Source organism: Colletes gigas, unplaced genomic scaffold (genome assembly GCF_013123115.1).
Source record: "Colletes gigas isolate AHSC1104 unplaced genomic scaffold, ASM1312311v1 Colletes_gigas_Sc00033, whole genome shotgun sequence".
In the NCBI taxonomy this organism is placed as follows: Eukaryota; Metazoa; Arthropoda; class Insecta; order Hymenoptera; family Colletidae; genus Colletes; species Colletes gigas.
In genome coordinates this window covers 835,113-849,002 of record NW_025106662.1, presented here as the reverse complement: position 1 = coordinate 849,002, position 13,890 = coordinate 835,113, and the positions used below count along the sequence as shown (strand labels likewise).

The 13,890-nt window shown below is 41.5% G+C and overlaps 1 protein-coding gene across 1 annotated transcript; it reads right to left on the bottom strand.

Moving 5' to 3' along the window:
• Nucleotides 1-1,565: 1,565 nt before the first annotated feature.
• Nucleotides 1,566-8,607, bottom strand: LOC122402150. Its single transcript, XM_043404731.1, has 7 exons — nucleotides 8,480-8,607; nucleotides 7,470-7,710; nucleotides 7,220-7,390; nucleotides 5,497-6,696; nucleotides 3,322-3,490; nucleotides 2,768-3,125; nucleotides 1,566-1,926 (listed from the first exon to the last, which is right to left on the bottom strand). Exons 2-7 carry the CDS (start codon nucleotides 7,707-7,709, stop codon nucleotides 1,566-1,568), a joined length of 2,499 nt encoding a protein of 832 aa, XP_043260666.1. The 5' UTR covers nucleotide 7,710; nucleotides 8,480-8,607.
• Between the last annotated feature and the right edge of the window lie 5,283 nt (nucleotides 8,608-13,890).

Sequence of the window (13,890 nt, the reverse complement as noted above, 5' to 3'; positions counted from 1 at the left end):
ATTTTTCTGAAAACGATTATTTTTAATGCATTTAAATCTAATATTAACACAGATGTATACATTTTCAATATTTATATTTAGAATGTTTGTGAGACTGAAATACAACTATTGGAAATTTATTAATAATTTAGAGCCTTCTTATAATTTTCATATAACATCCAACGTTATAAATTCAGAACCAAATATCTATCTTATAAGTCTCAAAAAATTTTACTGAGCCGAACAATATTAGATTTATTTTTGACTGAAACCTTTGATCGTTTATTTTTCATATACAGGGTAAATCAATAACTTTGCCCATCTTTAATAACTCCGTTATTTTGTACTGCATTTTGTTTTCACTGCGTGTGTGCCATTTTACGACGCGACGTGTTTTATGACGCGTCATTTGCCATTGAGAGCGGTATGGCTAGACTCTTTCCTAAAGAAAGTTCCCAACTCCTCGCGAAACGTATACAAAAGAGAAACGTGCTAACGATGTTCTCATTAACTATACCACGAACCTAAATATATGTTCCTAAGGCTAGCATTAACATGCACTTTAGTAAGATGTTGAATATAAAGGCTCTCGTTTGTGCAATCATTTGCCAAGAAAGTGAAGAGAAAAGAAGCAAATTATTTAAAAAAAAGAAAATAAATTTAAAGAAAGTCTATTACAGATTTTACCATTGATTGCAAACTTATAAAACTTGTAAATAAATAGGAAAGTTATGTACACTCCAGTATTGGATTATCATTTAAAATGAAGCAGAACTTAAATAATGTAAAAAAGGTGTTAAATTCCGAAGTCCAATTAAATCGATCCTACCTTATATTATTATATATATTCTTCCCAGAAATTACAAGAACTTACTTGCACACGTAATACTTTGTCACCATGTTCATCTGTAGTTGTATTATTAGCTGTGAATAATAATAATGGTGTTATCAAATAAATGGGGTTACGTAAAGTTTATTAGAACAAAGTTGCATAACAAACAAATTGCAAACAAAATGCATTACTCAACGATCCGAACGTACGTCGAATCAAACATGTTCTCAACAAGAACGACGGTACTTAATTTACTTAAATTCCTAGATCCGTATGCGCGCTTGTGGCTTTTATAAATACATATACATCCTTATAATACGTGATATAAATTAAACGATAAAGAATATCTGAAACGGTCTTGCGTCGAGATCGAGTCGAAACGCGTCGTGTCGAATCGAATCGAAGGGAGCAACTGTTCATATAAATAGTGAATACGCTGAAACCATCGGTAATCAGCTTGTGCTAATCGCATTCCAGCAATTGGAAATCGAAACGTAATAATAGATTTGTAAGTTTGAAGCCAACGTATTGTACGGGGGAATCAGACGTTCGAGTCAACCTTTGCGAGGCCTAAGGTCAAGCAAAAATTGATCGACGCTATCCACGTTCTATTCATGGCACCATGCTCTTAATCTTTAATTGATCTTTCTTGCTCCCCGCGATTTATACACGAGCGATCGTTTCAAAGCCACGAAGGCTTGCAATTTATTCCAATCATCAGTATAGTATTAGTGGTATTATTCTTGGCATAAAATCAATAACGATTGATAATTTGCTGAATCCAATCAAGGTAATGGGAAACGCGAGAGTAGACGCCAGGAACGCCCGGTTGTCCACAACCGATTCCCCAGGATACGATTCCAGCCAGCTGCCAGCGACCATTTCGCTCGCAGACCATAGGACCACCGCCATCGCCTTTGCACGCGTCTTTTCCCTCCTCCCCTCCGGCGCAAATGAATCCCGGATGAAGATTGAAGCCAGGACCCAACCTCGTTCGACGCATTTGTTGCTCGCAAATCAGGTTGCTCGTTACAGGCACGTCGACTTCTTTCAGAATGTTCTGATATTTACCGAAATCTCCGAAAGCGTCTTTACCCCAACCGGTTGTCCAGCATCTATTGAAATTATAAACGAAATTAGGCGCGAACAAACGAAAGCTGTATGGTCCAGAATTGAGCATCGATCGACTTATTTCATTGGAAATATAAAATCATTACATATGGCATTTAGATTTCGTCACAGTTTTCGTTGATTATCATTCTTGGAGTAGTACTGCTTTGATGAATTTCTTGGTGCTCTTTACGATTGTAAAAAGATACTTAACAGTATTTGAGTAAACATGGATTCAATATCCAGTGGTAAGTATAATCCTAAATTATTTAGACATTTATTCTTTTATTTTCTAGTCCTGAGATACACTTCTTCAAAGTGTTGTTTGCATTTTGAAAAATAAAATCCTCCAATCCGTTCAGGAGTTATGATTTTTTAAACGTACGCATAAAATTTCAGGGGAATCGGAATTTCAAGGTTAGACGTTGTATTTTCGGTAAAGAATGGTTTTTCTCGAAAGTGGATAGGATTTCGGGGGTATATATATTCACCAAAAATTATTGTAATTGATCCCCGCAACTAAAAATAATTTTTTTAGAACGATTTGAAATTTTTTTTCGCCGAAAAATTTCAGCACATATCCCCTATCGATTTTTTTTTTAAATTCATTTGTGATTTTTAATAAATTTGTGTGACGCTCTAGGGAAGTGTTATTTGATACTTTTTTGTAGTTATCCATGAACTCTACTACATAAATAAATTTCTATGAAGTATTATCAATTGTCCAAACCTCTCCATACACCGCAAAACCAAAAGTTAACGATAGAATTCAATAAATTAGATAAATTCCTCTGCAATAAACGTGTTGATGGTAAACTAAAGAAAATAAGAAAGAAAAGAACTCGCCTGCTCCTTGCAAAATCGTCCCGTTTGTCTGGAAGACAGGCAGGGTTGACGTGGGGGTTCCTTTGGAAGTCGACTTGATGATCGAACCTCAATATGGCGATATCATTGTACAAGGTACCGGCATAAAATTCAGGATGCACGTGGATGCTGGCCACGTCCCGTTCGATGTATGGATAGAACTCTACGTCGTGATTCACGTCCCATTCTCCGAGTCGAACGCGAAGATCTCGAGCCGCGTAGGGTTTCACGCAATGCGCCGCCGTCAGAATGTGTTTAGGAGAAACCAGGGTACCACCGCAAACGTACACGCTCTCCGTTGGGTCCTTCTTCAGAATCGCAACCTGCCATGGATATTCACCTGCGAATCGATCGATTACACGTCACTGTAGTTTCATAAATCGCGATGATCAACCTCAAATTACGTCAAACGACTTTCAACCTAATAATTTCCATTTATCGTTGACGTAACAATGGCGGTGTCAAATACTTAAAGTGCTAACTGGAATTACTCTTGCATGTTGCCTGATGAAACAACGTAAATGAGAACAACGTACCGAATTCTGCGTCTCCGTCCACGTTTGAAGGAGTTTTGATACGTCCGTTGATGCCTTGCGTGTACCTGATTCCGCACTGACCAGGTCGTGGTTTCGTCGTGGATTGTCTCCTCGGGCAGCAGACGAGTCCTGGTCCGCATATTCGAGGGGCACCGGCGATGAATTGTCTCTATCGAGGAAATCAAATTTCTCGTTGGACGACGAACGACGTTTCGAAACGGGGCAAAGCTTATCGCGACCGTAAACCGTGACCCTCCGACTGCTGCAGTTCAGAGAAACTTCGTCTTGGGTCAGTTCTTCGATCGTGCTCGATAAACGAAGACGAAATATAGCAATTTTTAGTCATAACCCAGACCATTATTACACAAAATTGAAACTGTTATGACGCTATTAAATACAGTACACAATAATACAATACATTCCTAGACCCAGAATCTCTATTCGCGGAGTGCTGGCGAAAAATGGTGCCCCAAAACGAAGTGTAGCCGTTCAGGGTCCTATGCCGGAATCATTTTTGACTCATACTGATATTTCACCCAGGCTAACACGATACCAGTGCCAGATGCTCGAGCTCTAAATTGATCATTCAAACGTACGGTTTCCTCCCTATTATGGCTCCGAAAATAAAGAGTCCGTAGTACACAATATCTGGAGGGCTAATCATCGCTTATTGCTAATTACAATCGAGCCCCATCCGTTGCGCCGTTTCAACCTTTCGACGCGTATGTCCATATTCCTTTCGATCTTTATCGATGGACGGTTCACCGTAGTCGATACTCGTCGCGCGTCCGCGAGCAGTTGGCTAGCGACAAACTTTAAACTAAAGTAGAGATCCAGGCACCAATCAGATTCGCATTTCTTTCACTAGCCAACTTCTCGCGGGCGTACAGTACTTACCTCCGTCGTGTCATTCGTTAACGGTAACCGTGATCGCGCGTCACGCTTTCTTCTGTTTGGAAAGGATACTTTCCCGGCGGTTCCAGCTTCTGGAACCGCCTGTCCCTGTTCCTCGTCAGGCTGACTTTTATCGTTGTTGGTACGCGCTACACCGTAATAGTGGGGATGATCCTCGTAATCGTAATCATAATTGTCCCCGTCACGATAATAATCCGAGTACTCGTCCGTGTAAGGGGTCTCGCGATGATTCGAGTAAACGTACGGAGGCGGATGGTGAGGTTTCGCGTAGTATGGTTTCTCATAAAACACGGTAGGCTTTGAGGGATAATATTGAGGCGCGTAATTGCCGCCGTTCGTCTCGTAGAGCGTCTGCTTCTTGTGAGCGAGCAAATGACCGAGCTTCTGCACAAGGCCTCGATTCGGCGTCACGTGAAAATTTACAAACGGTTTTACCACTTTGTCGCCGTACTCATCTTTGGTGAATTGTACGGCTAGCAGAGGATTCACGGAAACCAGGCCAAAATTTAAGCCCTGCTCGGCCGAACCGTACCCTCCGTACGGATTCACCAGGGCATTCGCACCGTATTGACCGACGGGGTACGGTCCACCGGTTTGCGGTAGACCGAAACTGATCCCCCAAGTTGGCTTGACGTTTAATTTCGAAGAGTCCAGATCGCTAGCATCGAGTCTCTGCAACCAGAGAGTCGAACAGTCACGCAGAGAGAGATCCTAGTTTCCGTATTTTCGTGCTTTCTACGCTGTGATTTCGAGCGGGAACGACGACAGCGCCGACGGCGGCGGCTTCTGTTACTATTGGGAGACAAGATGGAGACCACCTACGAACTAAACTCCACTGTTTTGGTTCGTAGCTTGTTTAGGGGCTCGTGATCGTCTTAGAAAATAGTAACAAAGAATTTAAAACGATTCCTCCTGTTGTTGTTTAGCTTATGGGTAGGGTGCCAACGTCTCATCTCCCAATAGTACCATTCAAAGATGATTTGTTGATAGCAACGCCTGTCCTCATATATGTATATTATTATTATTAGTCGATCACAACTATAGTTCCATCCCGAATTAATGAAGATAGAATAGGATAGAACTATATTGAACTATATTAACGAAGCTGGAAGCTCAAAATATTATGGAAATCCTACTGCTAGGTAGCTGAGAAGCTAGAGATGGAGTTTTCTCATAGGAACTAGGCCAAGTTTATAACTTCCAGGTGCCAACAAGTCATCTCTGTATGGTACTCGTATCTATACAAAAATGCAATCTTACCCCTTCTCCATTTCCCTTCTTCCTAGCCTCGACGTCCTCAGACGCTTCGTTGGTCTGCCTCTTAGTCCTACCATTTTCGCCGGAAGTCCTCGGAGTCGACCCAGTCTCGCCATCCTTCTCCACACGCACCACAGTCGCTAAAGTTCCATTCCCTTCGACGCCAGCCTCTATATTTTCAGCGTCGATATTTTTGTTCAAATTTCGCGGATCGATAGGAAGGAACAGATCGTCCTTGCGTCCAGCGTGTTCGCCAGGGCACTGTTCGTACGGAACGCAAACGCAGTCAGGCGCATAGTTCGCCGAGAAATCGTTTCCAAAGTTGTTGTCGTTCTCGTAGGAGTTTTGCGAATAGTAATTGTTGTTGTTGGTGGTCGCACCAAACGCGTAATCTCCGTTGGAGGCTTGCACGGTGTTCGGGGACAAGTAGTTGCCCGAACCGTAGTATTTGCCTGTTTTCTGGCCGTCCGATTTACTGAAGGCGGTGTCGCGCGTGGGTTTCTCATAAACGGGATACCGTTCGGCGTAGTTGCTCGCCGACGCGGAACCGATGAAACCGTTGGCCTCCTTGTTTCCTGTCGCTTTCACTTTGAACGCCTTCTTGTAATCGTCGAGATCTTGGTAGCCACCAGGAATCCCGGTTCCGGGGAGGTCGTAGGTCGCTCCCACGGTGCCATAACTCTGACCATAGATCGATGGGTTCGATGGTACGCTTTGACCGCCCTGAGCGTGGTGATAGTGATGGTGAACGTGTTGTTGAACGGGATCCGTGCCGAGATGACTTGTTGGCCGTAAGGAGATTTGCTTCTTATCGATGAACTGATCATTCCCATCGTACTCAAAGCCAGTTCCAGCTTCGTACACAGGCTTTGACGCGGAGAACGGTGGTCCAGGCTTCTTGAAATTCGGGTAAGAACCGATCAGTCCGGACGGCGGCGGACCAAACTGGGAAATCGATGGGGGATGCGGGGGACCACCGATCCCGTAGATCAGATCTGGCGTCGGACCGGAAGAGGCGAAGCTTCCGGGGGGTGGAAGAGGCGGGGGCACAGGTTTCCCTAGCCCGTAAGGTCTCTTCACGGGAATTGCTGGCAAAGGTCTTCCAACTGGCTTAATGGTCACCGGTTGGGCGTAAATTATGTCTTGGGGGTAGATTCCGCGATGGGGGGAGTAGTACGGTCGACGTCCTTCGATGCTTTCACACTGGAAACGAGGAGAAACAGTTCAAATACAGGACTAGATTCTACACGCGAAAACAATAATGAAAGTTCATGTAAACATATGTACGTCCTATTCGAGCCTTGTTTTCGAGCTATGTCGAGTTGTATGTTGGTATAATTATTTCGAAAGGAATAACGTCGGAATTGTACACGAAAGAATTGTACAAAATTGTATAAAACGTTTCCAGGTCTCATTTCAAACATTTGTTGCAAAGGTGAGCAAATACGATATGTCATCTCGCAATAACTCGAAAACAAGATCGAATAAGGCGTATGTATGTTCATATGAACTTTTTTTATTGTTTTCATGTCTACATAAAAACATTTATCTATATTGCATTATATATTTCTTCAAGTATCTATCGTTTTAATTCCTTTGGTACAAATAAATACACTATAAGTGTCGGTAGTTCTGGTGTTAATAATAAAGAAATTCTGAAATCTGAAAATCTTGGATCACCTATATTTTCTTTAGCTTCTAACGATTCTAGTGCACGTATACTCACGTTCATTAATCCCAACGAGCACAGTTTGTCCCTAATGTACGATCGTGCGATCGTGTCGTTTCCTATCTGGAGCGCATTCTTTACGTCCGGGTCAGCATACACTTGATCGTAACCCTCGATGTTGCGACCCTGCCGGTTAGAGACGAGAATTTCCTCGATCAACGACTCCGCCTGCAGCAGAAAACCAGCCATTTGATGCTCGTAAAACGTACTTCTCTACGAGCGAAGAAACAACGATTGTGTCACTTACCGATCGATGCTCCCTCGACCTATCGTCGACGTTTTCTACGCTCGCGTTTGATTCCGCCACGTTTCTCTTATCCGTGGTGTCCTGTTGCGATCCACCAATCGATTGCGTGTCTTCGTTTTGCCAAGACCATTCGCGTCCCTCCGATTCCTCGAAACGCATCGGAGAGGACGTCTCGATCTGTGCTTGCACCGCGTAGCTGTTGATGGCTACGCCGAGTAACCAAACTACCCAGAGTATCATCCTAAAATAAACGAAGAAAATCCGTTGAAAACACCGATTAGTTTCACAAATGACGAATACAAATTTTATATTTCCATAAATAGTCAAACAACATCGTTCGAAAATAAACCGAAGAAAATCTGTTGAAAGTCGCGAAACGCTGTCGATTCACAGAAAATGAGAAGTAAAAATGTTTAATTCGTTTGTAAAATTTAACAAAACGTAAACAGAAGTTTGTATCCGTCGATCGTGAATATAATTAGCCATGGATCGCGTGGCGATCGTGAGAATCGGATCGCGAACAGCGCCCGAGCGAAAGCAGATCATCTTACTTTCCTTTCGCCGGACCGGTTGTCGACGAAATCGAAATCGTCTCGTTTCACTCGAGGGGGAAAATCGTTGGGAGATTAATCGCGAACAGCGGATGCCCGTCGAGACGCTCTCGCCGGTCGAGGAACGAGCACTAACGCGAACAATACGAACGATGATCGTCTGACGATCTAACGAAAGCGAGAGGATGTCGGGAGAAAGTCGCTAAACGAGTCTTCGCACCCAAAACACTTTCGCGCCTCTTCCAGCGGTTGTTGTTTCGAAAATTTTCGAACACGGTGAAAGTTATTATGTAATAATCGTACGACGCTAACAAGGTTGATGGAGAACAGAGACTCGGAGAAATTATTGAGGAACCCTTTATCGTGTGCATCGATCGAACGAAAATGTTACGATAATAAAATGGGAGTTACTGGAAAAAATGAAAATAGATTAAAAGTTGTGAAACTTGGGAAACTCACCTTAGGGGTTGTGGATTTCGTCGAGGTCCTGATAAAAATTCCTTGTTTGCGGGAATGTCTGCAACCAACGACCGACAGCGATCGTCTGCGATGCGTCGAGGAGTTTCGCTCTCTAACCAAACACTTTCTCCGTGAACGAGGTTACTCTGCGCGTTTACCGACGCCATTCGTATCTTATATAGACGTCCCTTTCGGAGATGCTGTAACAGTGTACGAGCTCACGGTGGGGTACGTTTCTGACTCACCGTGCAGCCGGACATCCGTTTTGGATAGGTTCCTCGAACCGCCGGACGTCGGCGATCGACGGTCGTTTCTTGAATTCTTGGCACTTGTTGCCTTTCGATGCACTGGCAGTTCAATTTATTTGTGAGAACACTTTTTCTGTAACACAAAACAGAAAATTATACGTTAGTTTAATATACAAGTATTAATTTATTTTTTTACTTAACGGGGGGTGAGAACCCTTTTGCTACAAGAAAAAACAGAAAAATATACAAGTATTCAATTATTTATGTAACTGAACCATTCAATTTTAATCTGAACCATTTCTTCATACAGAGGGTAGTTTACGAGTAATTTGTATTTGCAGATAAATTTGTAGTTCGCTTCGGAAAATGTTTTTAAAAGATCTCAAAGCGAATCTAATTTCACATATAAGAGTGAAAGTTTTCTAGAATAAAAAAAAGATTAAATGATATTTTATAATTTCGTTGTCCCGTATTTTCATCTTATTTTAGCGCCTAGTACATCCCTTAAAGTCTCTGACACCTGTTGCTGAACACACTGCAGACACGCTGAACGCTCGTAGGCGTTCACTGCACGCAATCGACCGATCATTCGATCACCAGTAGGCACCTATAGTGATCAAAGAATTAACGCATCCAAATGCCACATTCTGACTGAACAAAATTCTTATATTAATTTGTGTACTTTATAGATGAGGTTTTTAAATTCAGGTTACTCTTTACAATTCTATTTTCTTACACAGTTTGAAAATAATTTTAGTTCCTTCCTTAATTCGTCTCAGGTTTTTATAACAGCTTACATGGTTACTTTCTTATGCTTAACAGTTTGAAAATAATTTTAATTCGTGTCTTAGATCTTAGATTCTTCTTTAATTCGCGAATAACTTTCTGACACATTCATATGTTGATTTTACGATTAACTTGATGGTCTATTGTAACTTCGTTGGGACATCGAAACGTAGATGACGCGATACGATGTGTGACACGGTGTAGGCTAGGTGCGTGCGTATGTACGCAGGCAAATTGTGTAACACAGGATTTTCGATAATGGGCTTGCGTAATGACGTCCACGAAAAGCACGAACGTCTCAGGTAAGCGTGCTTGCTTATAAATAAAAAATTCTTAGAACCCTCCATGGTTGGGCAAATAACGAAACACGGAATATCCACGATCCATGTGGTTCGAATAAAGTGTTACAAACTGTTTTCTCAGAAACCAATGAAGGTACTTCAATTTTTGTTAATTAAATTATTCAGAGAGGATTACTCTTCTCGTGTGCAACAAATAATTTTGGAGCCACTAATACTCGCGAATGCATTGAATATTCAAGCAGGCAAAACACAATATCTAATCTACTGTGATGTACAGATAAATATCAGCATAAATATAAATCTCTACTTTGTAATTATAATTGGCAAAATATTTTTTATCCCATCTATGTTTAACGTTTTCGAAACCTTGTCGCTTTTAATTTCTTAAATGGACATCAATCCTTTTATAACGAAAATAATAGATAATATTAAAACGTTTATCAAATGACTTCTTCAATCACGTGGCTGTTCGAGAAACTTTCAAAACAACAATGAACAAAAGACTATTCTTCAACGAATGACTTCTATTCTTCGCTAATACGGTGATTATACGTGTATCAAAATTGTACTCCATTTGTTTATGCTAACGACTCTAGCGTAACGGATAGAGTTCAGGATTTTTCATACGTTCGTAAACAAAATACGGAGAACGTATTGAATTGTGCTTGTGAAAAGAAATCTCAAGAATTTACTTAATAATTTTTTGGTAGCTATTTCTTTACAGTATTATATTAAACTACAATTTTTTTTAAATGTTCAAACTAGCATACAAAAACTCTTGATGGTCAATTTTCTGTTTTTCCTATTATGTTCTCTCCTGAATTATAAAATGTTTTGGGTAAAAATCGTATCGTTTCGTTGCTTGGTCCTCGATGATTAACTTGAAGGCACCGAATGACGCAGCCATTGTAAGAAAGTCGACGGTTTCTCCTATACCATCTTACCGGTGGGTAGGAGAAAAGCAAACGATTGTTCAATGTCAAAAACATTTCCCAGTTTTGGAATCGTACGGGCGGTCTTCGGAAATCTTCAAAGGTGACTATATGGGAACGCCACCACGAACACCTTTTCCGTGGTCGGTTGTTCCATTTCGCTTTGTCGAGATCCGGGAGAAAGTGCTTCTCGTGTTGTCAAAACGTCGAGTCGATTCGAAGATGCTAACGAGTCGTAGAGAATCGACAACTATTGTTTCCATCTGCGGTTCCGGAACAAGTAGACTTCGGAAACTTCGACATTGGACGCCATCTTGAAACGCTTACATTAGCTTGTAACACAAATAAGTTCGGTTGCAAGTACGAATGTATCCCGATTATGAGAATTCTATTCAGGTGGCATCGATTAATAAAGTGTTTACTGTTTTCTTAGAATACAATAAACGTATCAACTTTTTTTTGGTTAATTATATAGTTCAGCAGGGCAAATCTTTTCAATGTGCAACCAAGCTTATAAGTTTTTAAAATATATTATATTATTAAAAGGTTTCTATAAAAGATTTCTAGCTTTCACATAATAATTTAAAAATAAAAAGTCAGGAAAAGTTCGCTGGGCAGTCGACCTGTTAACGGTTGCAAATGCACGATCCGATTAGCTGGATACGGTGGACGCTGATAGGCTTTTGCGTTGCACGGCAATTGCATAATCTGGATTTTCCACCCTCTCTCACAACTCTCTGGGTTTTACCCACAACTTGCTCCAAGTAGGCCCGTCGCGCGATCGTTATCGAATCATTTCTTTCGGAAAGTTGCTGGAAAATCGGTCAACCAACACAAGTCAAATGATTCGCTAACAAGACAAGATATTCATAATCAATGACGTGTATTTGGTAATCGCAGAAGCTTGATTTATTAGTAAATAAAGATATTCTACAACCCTACAACTCCTAGGATTACGTTTCAAATACTGCAGCCTCGTTATAATGTACAGATGATTCTTAAAAAATGAAATTTTATTACAATAGCTAAGAGATTTAATTTTTATCAATCGTTTTATTATTAGAATATAGATCTCTAGATTTCGATAATTTAAAGTCAATTATTTTGGATATCGAATTAAAATCGATCACATAAATAATTAATTTTTATTATTAAAATGAAACTAACATCGTAAGAAATAGAATAAGACCTTTGCAATTACCCGATATCATAGATTATGGATTACGAATCGGACGTTATTACATATTACGAATTACGCTTTGAGAATCGTTCGTTATTCTTGGCGCGACGCCTAGCTAACGGGTGAAATGAGTTTCGTTAACGCAGGAGAAAGCAGGATATGAATTTTCACTTTCCGTTTCGATTGCACGGGGGGCAAAGAGGTGATGGGAGACGTCGATAGGTACCATGGTCAAACTTCTCGTGTTACGAAAAGGATATGTATTTTGATATTGCTTGCTGTTTCGACATGAACAAATTTATCGATGCACGGTACAAAAAGGATCACTGATGAGAGAGAAAGCTTGTACCCTGTAGATGGTACGCCAGGTTCTTGGTGAATGACGCTCCGCGGAATCAGTAGGTAATGCGATAGCCGTGTTGTTCAATGGAGTAGCTGGAAGGTGCCGCTACCAGCTCGAGTGGCGCAGGAGCTGGTACTGCATAGGCGTAGGCGGAAACCTAAAACAAACGACAGTTCGTCAGTTGGAGGCACAAAACTCATTTGTAATTATTAGACTGCGGATGTTTATGCATTTATGGGGAATTTTAATTCTCAAGAAACTACAGAATGCACTTAATATGCAAAAATATAAGAAATATTTAAAGTAAGATACGAATTATTATGTTTAAGGGTTGAGACAATCATCTACAAAACACCCATTTCATTAATTCTATTAATAAAAATATGAATTTGCATAAAGATCCGCAGTCTAGTAATTATGATATTCGAAATTTCTCAGCTGTCTGCATTATAGTACGATGTTCTTTTAGGGGAGACGCAGATAAATTTTTTTAGGGAACCATAGCAACGATCCATTCCATTTACGACTTTAATCAGATCGATCAGTGGAATACAATTGTAATAAAATTTGATCTTGAAGAAACTGGTGAAGATCAACTTTATTTAACAGTTCTCCGCCGACCCAAGGGCGTAGAATCTGTAATGATCTCAACTTATAATTTTTTAACGTGCAGTGCCTGATTATAAGATTTTTAATTGATTCCTCCAGTCTTGTAAGTACTGTTTGCAGACGAGATGTTGGCAGGCTCCGTCCCCTCCACTGTTTAGGGGCGTGGTTCGTGGTCGACTTGCCCAATAACAACCAAGAACCTGAGAAGTGGAGGGGACTGTGCGATTCCCCTTGCCTCTTGCGTTGTTTAATTTGTCATCATCTCGCCTCCCAACAGTACATTTGTAACGAAAAGTAAAATAATAATCCTGTAAGAGGTGAATTCGTATACTCGTATACGAACAATCACCAAATGAGGACAGAATTATCCGTGTCTCGCCTGGTTGGTCAAGGTACAAACCTGGAGAGGCGAAAGGATAGGCGTCGCGGCGGCTAAGGGCGTCGCTAGGGGCGCAATTATAGGCGTCAGTTTCGCAGTCGAGGCTGGCGTTTTGATTTCAGACACCAGGGATAGCGCCTTTGGAGAAGAGGCTGGGGATCGCGCGGGCGGCGAGGCGAATTCCGCTGCGGCCGCCGACGACGGTGCTTGTTGTGCAGCGTCCAAAGGCAACGCAGACAGCAAGGAGGGTGCTGGGGACGAGCTGGCCAATGGAGCAGGTTCCGGGGACTCCGACGGCGAAGCTGGAGCGGCGCAAGTAGTGCCGAGCACGGCTGCCAGGAAAATCTAAGAAAGAAACGCGAGATCGACTTTGTTATTCGGAGTCTTTCGGGAAGGAAAATCCGTGTAACTCGCGAGAACAGAAAGAAAAATATGGAGATGTTGGAATTTATGGGATATTGGAAAGCTTTACTCACGTATCCAATCATGACGATTCCGCGATTTCTGCTTGCACGGCTTGAAACGCACCTCTATTTCTGAACGAGGATCGAGTCGGACCTCTCGTACTTATAGAGATCCTGAGGGTGCTGTAAAAAGAAAACTCGTCCTCGTTCGCGGGACCAGTGGTCCCG